At 35.2% G+C, this 23,037-nt stretch overlaps 4 protein-coding genes across 4 annotated transcripts; 2 read left to right on the top strand and 2 right to left on the bottom strand.

The window, feature by feature from the left end:
* LOC104742562 (E3 ubiquitin-protein ligase RING1-like) lies at window positions 5,384-7,657 on the bottom strand. Its single transcript, XM_010463577.2, has 2 exons — window positions 6,642-7,657; window positions 5,384-5,669 (listed from the first exon to the last, which is right to left on the bottom strand). The coding sequence occupies exon 1, from the start codon at window positions 7,576-7,578 to the stop codon at window positions 6,643-6,645; it is 936 nt and encodes a 311-aa protein (XP_010461879.1). The 5' UTR covers window positions 7,579-7,657; the 3' UTR covers window positions 5,384-5,669; window position 6,642.
* LOC104742561 (thioredoxin X, chloroplastic-like) lies at window positions 7,810-8,937 on the top strand. Its single transcript, XM_010463576.2, has 2 exons — window positions 7,810-8,228; window positions 8,573-8,937. The coding sequence occupies exons 1-2, from the start codon at window positions 7,884-7,886 to the stop codon at window positions 8,777-8,779; spliced, it is 552 nt and encodes a 183-aa protein (XP_010461878.1). The 5' UTR covers window positions 7,810-7,883; the 3' UTR covers window positions 8,780-8,937.
* LOC104742560 (sugar transport protein 9) lies at window positions 9,035-11,609 on the bottom strand. The gene is made up of 4 exons (XM_010463575.2): window positions 11,418-11,609; window positions 10,964-11,286; window positions 9,956-10,585; window positions 9,035-9,832 (listed from the first exon to the last, which is right to left on the bottom strand). Exons 1-4 carry the CDS (start codon window positions 11,551-11,553, stop codon window positions 9,371-9,373), a joined length of 1,551 nt encoding a protein of 516 aa, XP_010461877.1. The 5' UTR covers window positions 11,554-11,609; the 3' UTR covers window positions 9,035-9,370.
* Window positions 21,342-22,130, top strand: LOC109128735 (uncharacterized mitochondrial protein AtMg00310-like). The gene has a single exon (XM_019235597.1). It carries the CDS (start codon window positions 21,342-21,344, stop codon window positions 22,128-22,130), a length of 789 nt encoding a protein of 262 aa, XP_019091142.1.

The raw sequence follows: 23,037 nt of genomic DNA, 5'->3' as shown, positions 1-23,037 counted from the left end.
AATATGATCCGTTCATGGAATTTAAAAGGGGGGAAAAAGACTAAAATAACATTAAGCCTTAACTTATTAAACAATAGATTAAATTAAGGAGAATGGGTTATTTGTCCATGTTTCTATCACATCTCTGTTTTATATTTTTATGTACTCAAGTCAACCATTCCATAACCTGAAACTGTCTTAGTTTTTATATTCCTTACAATGTTGTCACTAAACATTAATACAATTTCTTAGGCCTTTACTTCACAACAATAATAATAATTGGGTAGTTAGCTAGTAGCCTAGTACATATGCCCAAAGAGCTATTTATTTTTTTCTTTGCTAAAAGAACATTATGATCATAATTAATAGTGATGCAGACCTGAGCATATTCGATTGATCAGTAGATTCTCGGAAATACCTTGATATTTTGTGTTTGTGACTTTGTGTTCAATCCTATTTCTCTGAATATTAAACAAAATATTTTTGATCGGTGACAAACATCATGATTTGGGTAAATATCTTATATCTTATATTTTGATATATGTTACTTTTCTCAAATTTAAATACATTATTTTTTATATTCAATAAATTTATTTATACTTTCATACTAAAAAATATCATATCATTTTTTAATATCCATTTAATAATTATATATTTTCTAATGAAGTATCATTTATCAATATTTTATATATACCACAATATTCTCATTTGTTATGAAGTAAATAATACAATATAAAGAGTAAGGTTATTTCAAATTCATGCTCTAATAAGTTGATAAGTGGCACTCTATTATTTTGACATGTATTATTCTTCTCAAATTTAAATATATTATTTTTATATTCAATAAATTTATTTATACTTTCATACTAAAAAATATCCTATCATTTTTCAATATTTAGTAATTATATATCTTATATAATAAAGTAAGGTTTCTTCAAACTCATGCTCTAATAAGTTGACAAGTGGCATCTATTATTTTGACATGTGTTATTCTTCTCAAATTTAAATACATTTTTTTTATATTTAATAAATTTATCTATACTTTCATACTAAAAAATATCCTATCATTTCACTATATCCATTTAGTAATTATATATATTCTCATGAGGTATTATTTATCAATATTTTATATATACCATAATATTATCATTTGTTAGGAAGTAAATAATATAATATAAACAGTAAGGTTTCTTCAAACTCATGCTCTAATAAGTTGACAATTGGTACTTATTATTTTGACATGTGTTATTCTTCTCAAATTTAAATATATTATTTTTTATATTCAATAAATTTATTTATACTTTCATACTAAAAAATATCCTATCATTTTTCAATATCCATTTGGTAATTATTTATTTTCTAATGAGATATCATTTATCAATATTTTATATATAACATAACATTATCATTTGTTAGTAAGTAAATAATACAAAATAAATAAAATTATATAAGATGTATTTAAATATGAATGAAAAAATATTAAAGAGAAAATAACACATGTCACAAGAAGAGAATCTCAAATGGCAACTCTGAGAGCATGTCAAAAGAGAATCTTAGATTATTATATAATATTTTCATTTGTTAGGAAGTAAATAATACTAGCCCTGGGACTTATTATCCGGGATCTGGGATCCGATCCGGTATCTACTCATATCCAATCCGGTATCTGCTCATATCCGATCCGGTGAACCGGATCCGAATTCGGATAGTGAAAACTCAAATCCGGCCGGATACAGATCCGGATCTGGATAGTAGATATATATTAGACCGGGTATCCGGTAGTAGTTTATTATTTTGCCCATACGTTTATCAAACATAATCCAACATAATTTTGTTATTGGGCCTAGCTAACAGACTTTTCTTAAACCTAGTTTCTAATCGATACCAAAGAGAAGAGAACCTAGTTTCTAAGACCATGTTTATTGGTTATACAAGTGAGAAAGTCTTGAAACAGAATAAAAATATAAATAAGAACAAAAATTAATTTTAGTGGTTGAACAATATAGATCCAGGGTCTACAAACATCTCTGTCAAGACATAAAAGTGGCTATGAAGAGACAAGATCTATGCAGATCTATATTGTTCCTATTTTTCAGTTATATTTGTTTTTAAAGACACTCAAATTTTGATTACAGATGAGGATGCCCTAACACCCCGTTCTATCTCCGCCTCTACCGCTTCCATACTCACTCCATATCCAATTTTAATTTCTCCTTCACATCTGTTTCCATGGTGATGTTGTCATATGTACAAGGTTTTGTAAATGGATTCGATTTCCACAGTACGTTATTCTTTGCCGTCTCGTTATTATGTCTCGCGACGTTCATAAGCCGCTCATCTCCACTAAGCAGTTTTCTGATGATGGGACAAGAGACCATTGAGGAAGATGATGATGAAACAGTGTGCGTTGAACCGGATCCAGATATTCGATTTTTCTTACGAATATCCGAATTTCGGATATCCAGATTTTCAGATATGAATCCATCCAGATAGAAATAACGTGAATCCGCTGGATAAGGATCCAGGTTCGGATAGCTAAAAAAATAATGGATATCCGGATCCGTCTCAGGCTAAATAATACAATCATATAGATAAAAATAAGGTTTTACTCTCTCTTTATTGGTTCATTTAGCATTTAATTTTTGGGGTATTCGCAAAAATACCCCTTTTTCCATGCCTCTTTTTAAAATACTCTTCCATGTTGACCATTTTTAAAACTATCATTCCTTATATATAAAATGACTAAATTACCTTTTTTGAGTGACATCAAGAATGTACATCACTAAAATCAAAAAATTACCCGCAAAAAATGAAAAAAAAATTCCAGCCAAAATTACGAAATTGGATTTTCTAGCCAAAAGTTTTGAAATTTATACTTTAGAAAAACCTTGTAAACGCTTTTAAAAACTTTTTCAAAACACCTTTTAAAAACCTTGTAAACGCTTTTATAAGGTTTTTATAAGCTTTTTAAAGGCTTTTTAAAAAGTTTCCATATAAGATTTTTATAAGGCAGTTACAAAGTTTTTATAAGGTTTTATATAAGGCTTTTATAAGGGTTTTTTATAAGGTTTCTACTTATTCAAACTGTTTAAAGATATTTTTAAAATATTATAAAAACCTTGTAAATGCGTTAACAAGATTTTTAAAAGGTTTTTTTATAAGATTTTTATTGTAACATCCGCGAACCAAAATCCCGGTTTAGGGGATTGCATCGGTCGATGCAGGTTTAGTTTTCTGCGGACGAGTTAAGTTAAACGCTGAGTTTTGGGTTAGGGAAAACCCTTAAGTCGTGTTTTTTTGTCTCATTCGTCGAGTTCAGCCGTTTTGGGAGAAAAACCAGAGAGAAAAGAGGTCTTATCAGTTCTTAAGCGTTTTTGGGAGATTCTTGGGAGTTTGTGGCGTTTTCCTGTGAGATCTGAGGCTTAGATCGTGGTAGGAACTTCCTAGGAGCGTTTTCTTCCTGTGTTTGGGTCGGATTTCTTCTGTGGCAAAGGTAAGTGCATGACCATGACTTATCTAAGCTGGAGATATCTCTGATTTGCTTGTTATGTGTGGATAGGCTTGTTAGTTTGTTATTTGGGACGTTGGGAAGCTTTCTTGTGGCTGGGGATCGAGTTTTGTGGTTGTAGGAACGAAGATCCGGCGAGAAGCTTCGGAGGAAAACGATGCTCAGCATTGCATCGGTCGATGCAGATCTTGCATCGGTCGACGCAACCTCCAACTGGTGTCGGTTGATGCTGAGTCTTGGTTTGTTATTGTTGATTGTTGATTGTTTATTGATGGTTAGAGATGTATCCATTGCTTATGTGTATAGCCCAGTAGATGGGAGGATTGCCTTACTGAGTGTTTATAAAATACTCATGCATTGCAATTTGTGTTTGTGGTGTAGGTAAAGGCAAAGTGTGATTGTGGAATCAGGGCGATGAAGAGGAGGATGTTCTAGAGACTTGATTGATTGTGGTCTAGCTATTGTTAGGTTGCTAGAGTTGAGTTGATATAACATTGTAGAATGTTGGAGCTTGGTTATTGTATTGTTGGTTATTGGATTGTTATTGTTGGAATTCTTATTGGTTTAATGGAATTGTTTTTGTTATCCGCTGTTGTTGATTGTTGTTAGGTTGTTACTGGGTATGGGATCACTAGTGAATTAACATTATTAAAATAAGAAAAAAAACGGGAAGGGTTGTTTCATTTATAAGGTATTTACAAAGTTTTTATATGGTTTTTATAAGGGTTGTAAAAACATTTTGTCTAATTTTTTTTGGTGGGGGAAAAATATCTCAGAAATTTTTTTTGGCGGAAATTTTTTGGTTTTCATTTTATTAAATAAAATATTTTTCATGTAACGAAAAAATGGTAATTAAAAATAAAAGGAGGACAAAAATAAAAAAGGCGAAAAAGATGTATTTTTGGAAAGAGATATATCACAAAAGGTATTTCTAACAAAAAAATTTAATTTTTTTTAAAATAATATTTATTTTAAATTAATTAAAATTTAATAATGTACATTAATCTATACTTTAAATACACACTTTACTACTAAATTGTAACTGGAATTACATAAATTAAGAGTTGACTATTTCTTTCCATTTATTTTCATTCAAACACACTATAAATTATAATTGTAACTCCTCTAATTAATTTATTTTAGAAATGTAACTTTCATGAAATCCCAAAAATAATCATTCTTACATCGTCATCAACCATATCTCAAATTCTGAATATTTTCTCTGTTTTGTTTATGTTATTGCATGGGTTCAAAACTTATGGTAACAGTGTGATTATATATTTTGTTAGATTTATCTTATATTTTGTTCCATTTTATTTCTTTGATTTTATGTATTTCTTCCTTCTTTCTTTGTCTTCTTATTATTTTTTATTTTCAATTGCATATGTATAAAAAAAAATTGCATATGTATAATAAAATATTTTAGAAATGTAAGTTTCATCCCTTTAAATCCTATAAACATTCTCACATCATCATCTACTATATCTCAAATTTTAAATAATTTTAGAATTTAATTAAATGTTTTAGGTAATTTTGAATATCATAGTAACATTTTTTTTTTAATCATTAACAATATTTTTTAAATAAGTGGTATATTTTGATATTGTATGATTTGGATAAATAAAGTGTATTATTGACATTTCGTAAATTTGTTTCTTATATATGTATTTTTAGGGAGAATTTCAAAAATACATCTTTTTCAATACCCTTTTTTAAAATATCATTTCATAAAACTTTATTAAAAAAATCTTCTCAAAATTTTTTTCATAGTTTTATGATTATTACATAAACTAAAATAAATTAACATAATTAATACAACAACCGACAACGGATATTGCTAATATTTATTTGAAAAAAGATTATTTTGATCTTTAAAAATTATTATTACACAACAACTACATAACGGTAAACAATTTGATAACAATTACAGTACAGATAAAATTACAATTTTAAAATTGTCACTTTCGTAAAATATAAACAAATCCCTAACGAATCGAAAAGAAGGAGACGTTTTGATATGTACACAAGAGATTTGAGTGAAACCCTGAGTAAAAAAGGCAATATACAGTTTTCTTCTTCATCTTCTTATTAGTTTTTGACTTATGAGTGTAAACAAAACGTATTTGTTCTTTGTATGGTTCGGCTCTCCTTCACGTTTTATTTTCCAATCCAAGCTAAGACACTGCACACAAACAAAACCATCATTGGGTTTAGCTTTAAGGCATTAAACATAATATAAAAACAACTCATCACCATCTTATGTGATCGAATCACAACACAAGAGCTATGAGCCTAAGACTAGGTATGAAAACGGGTTAAGAATAGACCAGATTTTTCAAAGTTTAGATACGGTCTTGCGGTTTTACGGGCAAACCCCAAGTTATAAGCCAATATGTAACATACTAGACCAGTTCGACTCAAGCTGGCTAGACCAAAACAGTTGTACTGTACCACTCTCATCATTGTCACCAATAACAGAGAGTCAGTGCCATAATTGGTACGTACAAGTTCTCTAATATCCTCGTATAAATCCTGGATCTAAAAGCTCTTATGTTTCAGCATGACCATAAAACCGAGGCAAACAAAAAGTGTTTATCGACATACTGATGAGAAAAACCACATGCTAAAATACAGAGTAAAGACGAAATCTTGCAATATAAAAAAACTGGGCAAGCAAACTCAAAACCCAAAACATAGTAAGTAAGTTAGTAACCCATTGCTTCAATGACCATTTCCTTTCTAGACCTAGGCGTTAACATCACTGAAAGGTTATGACTTTCATAGACTCATGCATCATAATCTAGGTGGGTCTCGTTTCTCATAGACCAACTAGTAAGCTAGGAAAGCTACTGATACCCAGAGGAGTAGATAAGAGCAAGTAAAAAAGACTATACTTCTGCATGATTTCATCTACAATCTTATCATACTTAAGTCAAGCTACAAAATTCAAATGCTATCGCCTACTTTTCCAATTACTTTTCAAAAAGTGTCTAATACACTAATGGACTCTTTATTTATGAGGTACTTCTAAGTTCAACAATGAATCAGTTTTCATATCTACCAATTCTCACTCACTTCTCACACACCGAGAAGTAAACCACTTTGTACACAGACATCAGAGGCCAGATTAGCGGGATAGAAGAAAATCACAAACCTCAATCCAAATCGTCTTCTCTGGTATCCATATCAGATCCACTGCCAGAATCCGAATTTGCATCTGGTCTCCTGAATGACCAAGGAAACGATATACTAAACCTCCTCGGCGTATGCGTCTCACCAGATGATCCCTCCCCGTCTCCACTCGTCTGACCTCCACGAGTCCTGTTCTCATAATCAGGATCATCCGTGGGTAACTCATGTCGACAAACCGGACACGAGTTATGCAGCTGCAGCCACGGAAGCAAGCAATCATGATGGTACACATGCTTACAAGGCATCTGCTTAGCTTCAATACCATCTTCAAACTCATCCATACAAACAGCACATTGATTCATTTCCGATTGCAAAATCTCTTTACTCACTTTCACAGTAGGTAGCGCATCGATGGCTGATTTAGAAGCTGGAGGAGTTCCGTATCGATTCTGATCATCTTCAGCTAGTTGTTGAATCAGATCCTCGAGACCACGCCCAAAGAAGTAATCTCCGTGGTTTCCTGGTAACGGATTAGCTGGATCGGAGAGTTGATTCTGATTCTCGACCAGAAACTGCACATTGATTCCGCTTGATTGAAGTTGCAGGAGATGGTTATGGATAAATCTAACCGGATCGAAAGCATCAGGCTGTTGCTGAGTAGTAGTAGTAGACTGTGGCTCCATCGATTGCCCTAAGAAACTCGGATTCGTGAAGTCCATGACTGGGATGAAAGGTAAGCGAGATGAGATTAGATCCGACATCGGGAGAATCAGATTGGGGATTGGATTAGGGTTAGGGTCTACGTATTCTTCGAGGAAACCTCCGTTGCAAAGAGGACAAAATGGATCAGCGGAGGAAGTAATAGAGATTGTGATCGTCTGATTGCATTGGTAGCAGAAGAACATCTTCTCCGTCTCTGCCGCAACGGAGGATTCGATTGAGTTTCCGCCGGAAGTCATGACGGAATCTGCAAATCTCAGAAAACGTTGAAGACGATAGAGAGAGATAGAGAAAGAGAGACGTTTCAGGGAATCTGTAATTGTCTCGCCTAACTCAATCTTTTTGAATAACGGGCTTCAGGCCCGGCCCACCTGTTAAGGTGTTTGGAATGATTTTGTCAAAGTATGGGGTGAAATTGAAAGAATAAAAAAGTATTGGACTTTTAAAACAAATTGATCACCTGTTTTCCTTCCTATGCCACACAAACGTGGTCCGCTGAGCCAACAACAGCACAGAGGATTAGGAGAACGTGGACGAAGAAGCCATGGACTCTATCGTCTCCAGTTCGACGGTTCTTATCCGATCATATCTCACTTCTCCGGTTCGTTCACTTTCTCCCGCTGTTTCTTCCGTCTCCGTCAAGCCTCTGAGCTCAGTTCAAGTAACCTCCGTCGCGGCTAACCGCCAACTACTTTCGTTCAGGCCCGGTGGTAGACGAACCAGGAAACTCACTAGCTCGGCGATAAGATGCGGCGGAATCAAAGAGATTGGAGAGAGTGAGTTCTCGAGTACGGTTCTGGAATCAGAACGGCCGGTTTTGGTTGAGTTCGTCGCTACTTGGTGCGGTCCCTGCAAATTGATCTATCCCGCCATGGAAGCCTTATCTCAGGTTTGATTCATCCATTCTCTCTTTTGATTCTCTGTGTTGATGATCACGCAATTCATACTGTTTTGAAGTTGAATGAGATCAGTTAATTTGAGATGAGAGATTTTCGCGCATGATTTGACGATACAAACTTGGGATTTTGAGATTCATATTGTATGAGAAACTATTGTGAATCCTTTACCAGTAGCTCTAAAACTACTAAAAATGTCAGCTAGTGTCTAGAGTAGAGCTTCCTTTGCAAGTACTTAGAGAAATAGATTTGAAGAGAAATGACGAAGTAGACATTAAACTACCGAGTACTGACTAAACATATTTTCTAAAACTCGAAAATGTTTCTTTTGTCGCAGGAATATGATGACAAATTGACGATTGTAAAGATTGATCACGACGCTAATCCCAAGTTGATAGCAGAGTACAAGGTTTATGGTTTACCTCATTTCATCCTCTTCAAGGACGGGAAGGAAGTTCCAGGTAGCAGAAGGGAAGGCGCTATTACAAAGGCCAAGCTTAAGGAGTACATTGATGGTCTTTTGAGCTCGATCTCTGTTGCCTAATCGTCTCTCTTCCCACCGGTATTCCTCTGTTTCAACACTGTATTTTTTTTTTTTTTGATGTAAACAAACCTCTTCAGCTGTGATCTTCATCAACCGGTTCTCGTTTGATGTGTATATCTTGCAACAAATTTTACGAATAGAAAAGAAGACTTAGAGTTGTTATCAGAGTCAAACAAGCATCATAGGGAAATATATATCTTATATGCTTATACTTGGCCATTGTCTAGTTAGTTAGGTTTTTGTAGATCGTTCATTAAAAGCATGACTGATCATCGCAGTCTTGTTCCCAGTCAATAGGATTTGGCTTTTGCAATTTTTTTGCACTTTTCATTTTGTGGTAAAAAAAGAATCGAAAAACAAATGCAACTCTCTGCAAAAAAACAAATTTTGCTTGGATTTATTGGAATGAATCAGATAAAAGAATTCAACATTAAAGACTTTTTTTTTCAACAACTTCCATTCTTTTTCTTCCAATCCCGTGCACGAATGCTCACATCCTTGTTGGTTTATTCCCTTGAAAAAACAACCAAAAACCAGTGGCTAAGCACAACCAATGCTTCGACTTTGAAACCTTCAGTTTTTTTTTAGCTCTCAAACCTCCTTGACATAGGTTTCTTCACTTCCTCCAATAACAGCATCATCTGGGATGTAACGTTTCCAGAACGGATGTTGCTTCCATACTCTTCCCATTTCTTCTATAGGAACCCCTTTTGTCTCCGGCAACAAGAAGAAGATGAAGATGGTCATGATCAGAACCATTCCTCCAAAGAAGTAGAAGAGACCAAACTTCATGTGGCAAAGCATCGTCAGGAAGAATTGTCCAATGAGGAAAGTGAAGAACATATTGACGGAGACGTTGATGGCTTGTCCCGCTGGTCTGATTTCCAACGGACAGATCTCACTTGGTACTAACCATCCTAATGGACCCCATGACCATGCAAACCCTGCAACATACAAACATATGAAAGCTAGGATCCAATCCGCTGTTGCAGGTGTTAAGGTCCCCGCTCCCGTGGTTCCAAATTTCATACCAATTAAGGTACCAACAACGATCTGCAAATTGACCCATCAAACAATATATGTAAGGTAAGCAATCATCTTTATATTAACATTGGTGAAACTGAAAATGTTCTCATTTTTCACATGTATACGCCAACTCGGAACTAGCATTTTTACCTGGCTAACGATCATTTGGATGCCTCCTTCAAGGAAGAGAATCCTTCTTCCGTATCTGTCAACGGCATAGATCGAGACAAGGGTAGAGACAACATTGACCACACCCGTAATAACCGCTGAGATGAGCGAGGCATCATCCCCGAAACCGAGAGTTTTAAAGAGAACGGGAGCGTAGAACATGATCACATTGATACCAGTAAACTGTTGGAAGAAAGGAATCGCAGAACAGAAAACAAGTGCGGGTCTGTATTTGGCCTCGTTGAAGATGTTTTTCCATGGATTCTCCACTTTCTTAGCAGCCTCACAAGCATCACAAAGATCTTGAAACTCCTCATCTACGTTATCAGCTCCACGAATCTTTTGTAACATCTCTCTCGCTTGTTCGTACTTGCCTCTCTCGAGCATTGAGTTTGGTGTATCAGGCAAGATAAAAGATCCGATAACCATAATGACTGCCGGAACAGCGGCTAAACCCAAGGACACTCTCCATCCATTCCGGGCCATTTTAGATGTTCCATAGTTGATTAGGTTTGCAAGCAAAATCCCAATGGTTATAGCCATTTGAAACCCGATGTTAAGTGCTCCTCGGATCTTTGCAGGAGCCATCTCCGAGAGATAAACCGGAGTAGACTGTGGAAAAATAAAGTTTAACCATAATCGGAAGATGAGCCATAACAAAACCAAATCAGACTTTTCAAACTACACAGTAACAGTATTTTTATAGCAAACAAATCAATCAAAACCGGATTTGTGCAACCAGTTTTCTTATACCAAAATTAGATAGTATTAATTAAAAAATAATTATTTTATATATTCTTTCAACGGTTTCAATTAATTTTAGACCAAACTGAAACTGAACCGATAAATTTAGCCGAGGGGAAAATGTAATTTGACTATAGTTTGGAACCATAAACTAAAAAACGGCTCGAAAACTAAGAAAAATTTGAACCAAACCGAGCTGAAAAATGGAATCTAAACAACATAACCATGATTAAGTTGTTGACTCACCTGATTAGCAAATCCAACACCGACTCCGAGCAACAATCTACCGACGATGAGCATTGCAACGTTGGTGGCAAATGCGTTGAATAGAGAACCTATGAGGAAAGCAACCCCTCCAACAAACATGGAGATTTTGCGTCCGTACTTCCTTGTAACAGCCGAAGCTACAAAGGAAGACGCAAGAGCCGCGAGGTAGAGTGAGGAAGTGAACAATTGGAGCATTTGGTTATCGAATTTGCAGTAAGCAGTCTCTCGCTTTGCTGCGTGCATTTGCCTATCCACCTCCGGGAAAAACTTGCTCAGAAACTCCCCCATTGATGTCACTCCTCCTATATACAACAAAAGAAGTTACATTACAATGCCCGAAACTAGAGTGTAGAGAGAAAACCAAAACGAAAATAACTCAAAACAAGTTAATGGACACAGGAAGAAGGAAAAGGCGAATATGGAATTTACGGACCTGAGATTCCGAGGTCGTAACCAAAGAGGAGACCTCCCATAGCGGCTACAATACAGGTCATGATGACAAAGACTGTGACCCCGCCTTCATAGCTTCCTCCACCACCACCATCTGATACAAAAGCTCCTCCAGCCATTATTACTTATCGATTGTTTTTTATTGTTTTACCTTTTGCTTTGTTATACAAACAAATACTTGTGAGCTTTTGATTCAAAAAAATGAGCTTGTGAGCTTCTTAAATATAAGAGTATTCGTGGTCTATTAATAGGAATGGATTGCTTTATTAGCTATTAGAGATTTGTCTTTGCTTGTGAATCGGGAAAGTGGTTTTTTCATGTTCTTCAAACCCAGTTTTAGTGGAGATCTTACTGTCTGTTTTTGACAGTTTCTTTTGTTTTTTTACGGACATCTTCCGGTCTTATCTCTTTTGAATTTTTCTATTACATAAGACTGTAATAAATATGTTGGGGGAAAAAAGTCTCTAACCCGGAAAATAGGAACTTGTAATCATATTATTGAGGGGTAACTTAGTACGTGTAATTTAGTCTATTTGGGGATTATTTCTAGTTTAGTTTGAATCAGATTTAAAATTGGTTGATAGATACACATACACGACACTATGGATCGTTTGTTCCAGCTAATTTGAGAGACAATTACAAAGATCTATATATAATAGCAAACTCATTTTTTTGTCATCTTTCTAATCCAACGGTTGAGATTAGTCTTTATCTTTATCGAGGGGCTGTGATTTTTTATGTTTGCTAAAAGTCACTAAACCAAGAATGTGTCTTTCAATCGCAACATTTTGTTCACGTTTATGTGAAGCATCACCTGTTTCTACTAAACCAAAAGATGTGTCTTTCAATTGCAACCTTTTGTTCACGTCTTATGTGAAGCATCGCCTCTTTTTATTCTCATTTTTCACCACCTTTAATTGTGCCTCTTCATACTGATTTATCTACCTAAACGTAAACAACCATGAAACAAAAAGTGGTGTTGTTCCCTCTTCTGAAAGTTGTATTAGTTTTCGTGAATTGTGATTCCTTTGTCACAACCTCGTCGTAGACTCACTTCTCACTAGCGACACGCAGTCGGTTTTGGTTGCGATTCTTTACTCTCACAAGGCACACCTTTTCACAGTTTTGATTTTATTCCGTTTTGTTTGGTAGCATTTTAAAATTTCGTTATTCCTCCTGAGAAACTTCATATTTCTCACCTTTAATTTTTGTTGATTCATAAATTAGGAAAGTTATGTAACCACATGATAATTAGATATTAAGCCATGTGGATTATAAATATCGCCTAAATTTTCATATGAAAAATTATGTTATAATGAAGAAAGATTTTTTTCTTTAAACTTTGAAAAAACGTGAGAATTGGGTTGTACATACTTCGGATTGTTCATAGTAAAAGGTTATTAATTACGATGTGAGATTTATCCACTGTCTCACCATCTCTCATTATCGTATCTTTTGTTTGATTTACTTCTGCAACAGTATGGGAAACGGAAAGTTTGGATTTTGTTATCCCTTTTGGGTTTACTTGAGTTCTCTGTTTGTGTTTATGTTGTGATTTAGTTATTTACTCCTGATTAGAGAAGTTGAAAAGGTATGATAGCTTTTTAGAAGTAGGATATACCAGAAGGGGGCAAAATTACTGTGTCATGATGGAGACATTAAATAAGATTTTTTTTTTCTTACATCACGCTAGGAAGTTGTGTTTTAAATGATTTCACTCTTTATAATGGGTTAAAACAGAATTTGCTAACAGATTGGAATTCTGTTTCAGGTCAATCACACCGTATGTTGATGTTCCTCTCGCCACTATTGCCTATTCTGATCGCTGGGCTTACGAAGGCCAACTTTCTTATTCAATAGCTTAAAAAGCATTTGATCTTCATTCTGAACCCTTCTGAGCTTGCATCATATCAGAACGTTGGTTAGTATTTTTTCCTGAATTAAAAAACCTACATATCTCTTGTGCCCATTGATACGTCTACTATTTTGTTTAGAGTGTAAATCTTAGGTTTTCAATTCTTTTAGTCACCAATTTTTTCCATTAAAATATAGCGCTGTTTTGACAAGGTATTGACGTTACTATTAGATTTTTTCTTTTTTAAGGATGATGTGTCGAGCATAATCAATTATGACGAGGTGAAGTGACGATAATGAAAGAAAAAGTGAAATATATTTAACAAGCATGTTAAATTTGGTTATATTTGTTACAACATTGTAACAAATATTATTTTAATTGTGAAGCAAGGCCATTTGAATTTAATGATTTAGGTTAGCTATCAATATAATATAAAACAAGTTTTTTAGAACATACAAACGGCGATGAGAAGGAAAGCCAAGACGCTGAGGAATATGTTTCTTTAGTTTTTCTTTACATCATCTCAATGAATGTTCTGATTATATGGCTATATGTTTTTATCTCAAAACAAAACAATTGTTTTCTACTATTATGTACTTAACTCTTCAATTTTTGATCCAAAAAAAAAAAACTATTCCATTTTGAATATTTTAAAATCTAAATCAATGGGACGAGAGTGAAATGTTGCTTCTAATCTGCTAACAAAGAGTTTCAAAAATAAAAGAACTTTTAGATATGTTACATCATGGTCGCAAGTCACAACATCACATGAACAACTACATCGATTTAGGTCCGAATGGTAACGATGTATTTGATTGTGCGTGACAAAAAATTGATAGTACAGTACGGTTCAACTGTGGTTCATGCGGAGAGAAATATATTTACGGGACAAGTGCGGTTTATACCGAATTAGCACTACAAAACAATTTTTCATTGGTGAAAAGAATAATTGCGGTTCATAAAAAACTTATATATATTGTTACTATAATATTTGTATGAGTAGATTAGTAAAAATATAAATAATTAATATAACTGCAAACTTCTATATCTTTTGTGTTAATAAAAAATATTTAGAATCATAAATACCCAAATTTTATTTAAATTAAAATTTAGCTTCTTATGTAAATATTTTTGTACCCAATTAATAATATTATTCATAAGTTATTAACATTTTGGTTATTTCTTTTTTTATTTTTTTTATAATTTAATAGAGAAAGAAGGGAAAAAGAATATTTTTTTGTAAATTTGTTTTGCCACAAAATAAAAGAGAGAGAACGTATATCTGTATTAAAATTATTAAAAAAATATTGTAGTACTGTTGCAGTTTCAAATCCATTGGGTAAAAGGCATTGTTGATTATAAAGGCGGTCCAAGGCAAAAAATGTTAGATAAAACTGTGAATTTCTTTTTTTTTTTGAAAAACGCAAATTAATAATTTTTTACATGAATGGTGACTTTACCCGAGTTTCACAAAAACATCTTTCAAAAAAGCTTTTATGATGTCTCCATTCACAACTTTAATCTATGGTTTAGTGTTGGTCCACTTCAGATGGTTTATATAGCCAGCCTATGGGAAAGTGTGGAATCATTTTATTCTAATCAAAGGTGCTGTTTATTCATAGTATTTTTTGTATGTTTAAAACCTTATACCAACAAACAAAATGCCTCTTTGTTTTTAAAAGATGTCATTCTCTATTAACCATACCAAAGATTTCCTCATCTTCAATGCTTGTGATTCATCATATACGTCATTTTTTGTTATATATTTTAATTAGGGTGCAGCCACCATTGACCCACGGTTTCAAAACTCATTGCAGGTTAGCCATTTTATCCGACTTTGTTGTTTACACACGCTCCTACTTTCTTCTTAGGCTAATAAACCAATTGCCTCTTCGATTTCAAAAGTTTTCATTCTCCATTTGCCATACTGTTGGGGTTGGATTTCGACGGTAGGCAGGCCCATAGGAGAAACCCAATAAAGGTCGGTTGTAATGATCATTGTCAGGTCCGTTATGAGCCCAAGAAAAGGATCCGTTTTGGAGGCGCGTCGAGTCAACTGCGAGACTGCGGAATCACAAACCAAGATTTTCGGAGGAAATAGTTAGGATATTTTTTTGTGTTTAAATAGGGGAACTTAGGTTAAGGAAGGACATGAAACCTTGATCAAGGACAAGAGAAATATTCAATACAAAAATTCAGTTCGCTATTCTTCATTATTTTTTTTTATTAATTTAAACTGAAAGTCTGCCCAAATCTCGTTTCATTTCCAAATCAATTTATTTGTTGTTTATCGCATCAACACATACCAAAGGATATTTCATCTTCAATGGCTGAGAATCTTCATTTACATCATTCTTTGTTTATACATCCTTAGTTGGGGTGTAGCCCCCACCCCTCTATTCACCATTGCCCCACGGCTTCAAATTGTAGGTTAGACATTTTATCCGACTGTGTTGGTCACACAAACTTCTACTTATTATTCTTATAGATTAATGGGTTTAGTGGGCAATCAATCACAAATTTGCTAAATGCCAGGAAAGATTGAGAGGTAAACATGTAATTTGGCTTAATATTTCAAACGAAAGTAATTTGCTCCTTTCAATTTCGATAAATGTTTTCCCTTTTGCATAACTAAGTGGCAATTACTGTAAATAAAGCCAACATTTCAAACATTTTAAAAAACTTACTCCTCTTTTAATTATAAGAAGATACCCACATCGATCATATCTTCCAAGTATTAATTTAGGCAATTGATTGTGATTTCTAATTTTTCATAGATTTATACTTTTAGTCAATTTGGTTGGTTGTAGACTTGCAGTTTTGTTTTTTGTTTTTTGGCAAACATTGCAGACTTGCACCTATGAACTCTTTCTGTGTGCTTCTCTTATTATTTTTTGTAAATTTTGATAGAACAATGATTTAAATTTTGTTTTATGTGAATATCTTTCAAAATTGATTATCTGAGTATGATTCAAGAAGCCTTGATTCAGATATGTTTAACATTATTTTTTTATTGTCATTGAATCGATTTTATATATGCAACAAATTTTTTATTTAATTAATTTGGTTGATTCATCTTAGTCATTGTTTCTGATTTTTATACTATGCAATTAAAGGATTACCATAAAATTTACACTCAAAATGTAAAATTAATAATGTTAGTCATTTCAAGTTTTTTACTTTCCCGTGCGGCAACGCACGGGCCGACATCCTAGTATAGTATAAAAGAAGACGAAGAAATTAACAACCAAAGTAGATATTTTACATTTAAGAAAATTGTACTCTTATTGAGTAGGTTTAAGATATTCTTATTGATTAGTTTGTCTGACCATCAAAATATGGATATATATGTTCGTTTTAACAATTTTAGCATCATAGATAAGATAACCAATTCTGTTCTATAATCGACATAAGGATAGTTTATGTGTGAATGATGTCAGTTGATCCACAAACAATATTGCAAACAAATTCGTCGGGAAGGCCTTCTTTGCATCTCTTTGATGACGGTTTTTGGACATAGATTATTATCTTGATCTTTTATTAATCTTCATGGTACCAAACAATTCATATTCGTGAAGCTTCTTAAGATTTCCTAATACCCATTAATACATACTCATCTAATTAAAACCATGTGGTCTTTATTAACTTTAAGGATCAATCATATCGTGTCATCTCTTTTTTTTTTTGTCATCTCTCTTTTTTTTTTTTGATCATATAGTGTCATCTCTTACATAATACTCCCTATGGTTTCATACTACTGTACTTGATGTTAGTGGGGATGCATTTTTTTCCAAATTAAGTGCTCCTCTCATTTTTTTTTTCATTTTTCTGCAATTTATTTTGTGATTGGTTGAATTGTGTTATATAATTCTTCTTGGAAAAACATAATGATTTTTTTTTGTCAACAACATAATTAATCTATTTATAAAAAAAATATATAAATGGTTTTTTAGTTTATGTGTAAAACATCCTAAAACCTAGATGGAGTTTATTTATTTATTTTTCTATGGGGTAAAATGTGAATATATTACCAAAATGATTAAAGCTCATTATACAATTATCATAAAATGAGCTTCATGTTAATGTTTTTTGGCTTGGTTGTCAAAGATTTTGAAATGGGGATTTAGGAATGTGAAGAGAAAAAAATAATAAACAAAAAAAGTAAGTTGTAATTTTAACTTAAAAGGACAAATAAAAATTTACTGTAATAAGAAAAAAAAACTAAGTTACGTGAAAAAGAATGAGAGAAGGCGACAAAAAAGGCGATTTTGTGGCAGTTACCATTTTCGCTCTTTCACGATCTCTGGGCGACGGTTTGTCGTGATTATTCCGGTGTTCTGGACAATTACCCATCCATCACTCCGGCAGTTATCTCCACACTGAATCCCCGAAATCAGTGTGATGTGATCTTAGCGGTTATAAGAAACTCTCTATATAAACGCAGTCATGTTCATGTTTATTCTTCAATTCCTAGTCGAGCAATTAAATCAACTTTGCTATTTCCCTTTCGCTACTACCAAATTCGTTCACAAATGGCTGATAATCTGAGGCGAGCGGTTCAAGACATCAATTTGGGGGCTGATGAGGAACCCATTGAAAGTCCGGCAGCGGTGGTGGCTAGGGCTGTTGAAGAGAACTGGTTCATTCTGATGGGACGACCAGTGATGCCACAACGTCAGAATCTTCGATCAATCATTGCCTCTATGCCACGCGTTTGGGGGCAAACTGGGCTAGTTCATGGGAGGATCATGCCGAATAATCACTTTCAGTTCATATTGCCCACTGAAGAATCCATTGACACTGTAATACGGAGGGGTCCATGGGCATTCAACGACCGTATGTTGATACTCCAACGATGGACGCCTCTCCAAAATCCACTTTTGATCCCATTCATTCCCTTTTGGGTTCAAATTCGTGGAAACCCATTCCAGTTCCTCAACCGGGAAGTCATTGGCCATGTGGGACGCGCATTAGGGAATCTCATGGAAGTGGAGTATGATGTGGAGGCAGCGGCAAGAGTGGAGTTTGTATGAGTTCGTATCAACTGGAACATTGAGCATCCACTATGTTTTCAACGTAATTTTCAGTTTCAAGTGGGTGTCAACACTTTGATCCGCTTTCGATACGAAAGGCTGTGAGGTTTTTGTGAAGTCTGCGGTATGCTCACACACGTATCAGGAGAATGTCTCATTCAGAATGGTGGTGGAGATGGTCTGATTGATTCTGACTATGACGATGATGCAGATCCTCCTTTTATGGGACCTACAAATCAAGGGGTGGTAATCAGAGAAATTGCTGAAGATCCGGAGGCTGCTGATGCAGAGGCGATTGATTTACATAATGCTCAGCCTATAGTTGAGGAAGAGGATGAACTTGAGGACATTGATCCGAATCATGATGCTTTGGCTAGAATCATAGATTGGGAGGAAGACAATACGCACACAATCAATAACCGAGCAGCGATGGAGAATCCCAGGATTACCCCAAGAACAGAGATTATGGATGCACAAATGGCTACACATGAAATCAGAGTTAAAGACAAGGGTAAGAGGAAGCTTGAGGAGTTTTTGGAACAGTATGTAGGGAACATATCTGGCAGTGAGGATATCAATGAAAAGGGGCAAGGAAGTGGTTCTCACAGGGAGAACACCAAGTGCAGAGGCGCGGTGGGCCCTAAACCACCACAACCTCCATGATTACAGCCTGCTGGAACTGTCAGGGTTTGGGCGTAGACCCTACGGTTCGACGCCTAAAGGAGATACATCGTCAGTATCTCCCAGACATGATATGCCTACTAGAAACAAAACAAGGTGACAACAAGGTTAAAGAAGTTGCTGGTGAGTTAGGTTACCATAGCTTTGTAACAGTTCCACCACAAGGTATGAGTGGTGGAATTGCGATCTTATGGAAGAATTCTGTTAGTGTTTCAGTTATTTCCCTTTCTGCAAACCTTGTAGATACGCATATTGAATTCAATGGAATCTCTTTCTACTGTTCGTTTGTGTATGGGTATCCAGAACCAAGTATGCGACATATGCTTTGGGAACAATTATAAGACCTTTCTGATTTGAGATCTGCACCATGGTTTTTGATGGGAGATTTTAACGAGATAAAGAGTAATGCAGAAAAACAAGGAGGTTCGCAGAGACCAGAGAGATCATTTGCACCTTTCAGACATATGATAAGCACTTGTGACCTTCATGATCTAAAAGCTAAGGGAAATAGATTCTCATGGTATGGAAAGAGATACACCCATGAAGTCTGGTGTTGTTTGGATCGAGCACTGGCAAACAGTGAATGGTTAGCCATCTTCCCTTCAGCCCAAGTTGAATTCTTACCCTTTGAAGGATCAGATCACCGCCCTTTGATAGCCAGTATATGCTCTCTGTTGACTCAACGACCAAATACTTTTCAGTATGACAACAGAATGTTCCAGAGAGAGGGATTTAGGAACAAGATAGTGGAAGCCTGGAAATTAGATGGACAGACAGTTAATCTTTGTGAAAGGATAAAGAACAACAAACGTCATATGGCAAAATGGAAAAGATATAATCGACTCAATGCTTCGGTTAGAATCAGGATTCTGAAACGAAAGCTAGATCATGCTATCACTTCTGGGCTCCCTACTAACGAGATTAACAACATCAAATCAGAGTTGAATATTGCTTATGGTGAGGAGGAACATTACTGGAGGATTAAAAGTCGAAATAGTTGGATAAAGTTGGGAGATCACCATACAAAATTCTTCTATGCTACAGCAAAACAGAGGGTTGCAAGAAATCGGTTGACAACAATAGACGATGACAATGGTTTGATTCATAGTGGTGATGATAACATCAGAACAGTTGCAGAAGGATATTTTAAAAAACTATTCTGATCAACGAGAGACGTCAACGGTAATTACACGGATGTATTTTCAGGATTCATACCGAAAGTAACTAGTGAGATGAATGCAGACCTACAGAGAACAGTAACAGAAGAAGAAATCAAAAAAGCAGTCTTTGATATAGGTCCAACTAAAGCTCCCGGTCCAGACGGTATTACAGGTGCTTTCTATCAACAATTCTGGCCAGACTTTAAAGATGAAATAATTGTCGAAGTCAAATATTTCTTTGAAGAAGGATCCTTGCGAGGTATGACGAACCATACCAATCTCTGCTTAATCCCAAAAATCAACATACCTAAATCTATGAATGTAAGTTTTGAAATTATTTCAAAGATACTGGTTCATAGATTGAAGGTACATTTAGATTTGATCATCTCAGAGACTCAAGCAGCCTTCATTCCTGGGAGGAACATTATGGATAATGTGATCATTGCTCATGAGATGCTCCACTCATTGAAAAAAAAGAAAAAGGTGGGCTAATTCTTATATGACGGTCAAGACTGATATTTCAAAGGCTTATGATCGCATGGAATGGCAATTTATACGAGATACGATGCAACATATGGGATTTGGGAACACCTAGATTAACTGGTTAATGCAATGTGTGGAGTCAGTACAACTATCGGTTCTAATTAATGGTGTCCCGCATGGATTAATAACTCCAGAACGTGGAATCAGACAAGGAGACCCGCTGTCGCCATATATATTTATCCTTTGTGCTGAGGTACTAAGCCATCTGCTACAAAGAGCTGCACAAGAGAATAAGTTGAAAGGAATGAAGATCAATACTACAGGACCTACTATCAATCATCTGCTTTTTGCTGATGATGCTCTGTTTTTTTGTCATGCCCAAACAAAATCTTGCTCAACTATAATGAAGATCCTATCCGACTACGAACGAGTCTCCGGGCAAGCAGTTAATCTCAACAAATCGGCAATTACCTTCAGATCAAGGGTTAAACAGCACGTCAAGACAAAACTACGGAGAATATTGAATATTCACAATGATGGAGGATGTGGTAAGTATCTAGGACTACCGGAGCAAATAGGGAGAAAAAAAAGATGTATTCAATTATGTTGTGGAGCAGTTCAAACAAAGAACAAATGGTTGGTCACACCGGTACTTATCATCAGCTGGAAAAGAGATTCTGCTTAAAACAGTAGCAATGGCGATGCCTGTATACACTATGAATGTATTCAAGTTGCCAAAAAGAGTTTATGAGGAAATAAACAGTGCCTTAGGAAAATTTTGGTGGAGTAAGAAAGGAGGACAAAGATCAATGCATTGGTTCTCATGGGACAGACTGAGTGTGCCTAAACAGGAAGGAGGTCTTGGATTTAGAGACTTGGAGAATTTCAACTTGGCCTTGTTGGGGAAACAAATATGGCGAATATTACAAGCTCCAACGAGCCTAGTAGCCAGATTTCTAAAAGCAAGGTACTTTCCTGATTCCAATATCTTTAATGCTCGTAATGGTAATAAGTCATCATTCATATGGAAGTCGCTATTAGAAGGTCGTGATTTGTTGAAGAAGGGGATGAGATTTTTGATTGGCAATGGTCAGATTACAAGTATCTTGGCAGATCCTTGGTTACCAACAAACCCACCACGACCACCAATGTGTAGGGAGGGTATTGTGACAGATTTGAAATATGTCAGTGAACTTATGTTTGATGAACAACCATATCGATGGAACATGGAGTTGATAGAAGAACTATTTGTGGAGGAAGATAACTTGTTGATACAACAGCTGAAACTAGGTCCCACAGACTGCTCATATCTATTAGGGTGGCACTATACTGATTCTGGATTCTATAATGTGAAGTCAGGATATTGGTTAGCTTGTAATCTTCCAACTGGAAACAACAAAGTGAGAGAAATCCCTGGCTCCCCAACTTTAAAAAGAGCAATCTGGAAGATCCAGACAGCCCCGAAAATCCAACATTTCCTTTGAAAAATAATCTCAAAAGCATTACCTACAGGTTCAACACTTATGCATCGACGAATCACAACCTCATAACTATGTCAACGATGCCATCAAGGTGAAGAAACTCCAGAACATCTATTCTTTGATTGTATATATGTACAAGAACTATGGCGGCGAAACGGATACTTGAACCAGCTTCTATGTTCTCCTATCACTCCATTTGAGACGAAGCTCCAAGCTATTATCGACTGTTACAACGACCAGTCACTTACATTATTTGAGCGACACATACCTTTATGGATGCTATGGAGAATATGGAAAAGCAGAAACCTACTCATCTTCCAAAATAAAGTCAATACCTGGCAAAAAGACTTGAGTCTCGTTGCAGATGAAACTAGAGAATGGATAGATATTTGGGCAGAGGTGGTGATAAAAAATAGAGCAAGGAAACATATCAACAAAGATCACCAGGGAGATCACAGTGGGTTCGACCTGCAAACGGCTATGTCAAATGCAATTATGACTGCAAATTCATTCAGAATGGAAATAATGGACAATCAACCTGGATTGCACGAGATGATAGAGGATTTTACTTGACAGCAGAACAAAGTAGACAAGGCATTGTTTACACAGTATTGAAAGCAGAATTTTAGAATTTGACAATAGTTATGCGCCAAATGTAGCTCAAGTGGCTCAAGGGATATCAACAGATTATTTTTGAAGGTGATAATGAAATGGTGGCAAAACTAGCAAATGGTATAACAGAGTATATAATTGGGTACGTGAAGTCCACTTTTGGCAGCAAAAATTCCAAGAAGCAAGAATCCAATGGACTAGTAGAAACAATAACAAGGTAGCTGATTGTTTAGCAAAAACTCTTATCAATAACTCTGATCCGAATGTATCTCATTTTTTTTTTTTTTTTTTTTGAAAA

This window comes from Camelina sativa, chromosome 14 (genome assembly GCF_000633955.1).
Source record: "Camelina sativa cultivar DH55 chromosome 14, Cs, whole genome shotgun sequence".
In the NCBI taxonomy this organism is placed as follows: Eukaryota; Viridiplantae; Streptophyta; class Magnoliopsida; order Brassicales; family Brassicaceae; genus Camelina; species Camelina sativa.
The sequence above is the reverse complement of the archived record's forward strand: the minus strand, read 5'-3'. Positions and strand labels throughout refer to the sequence as shown.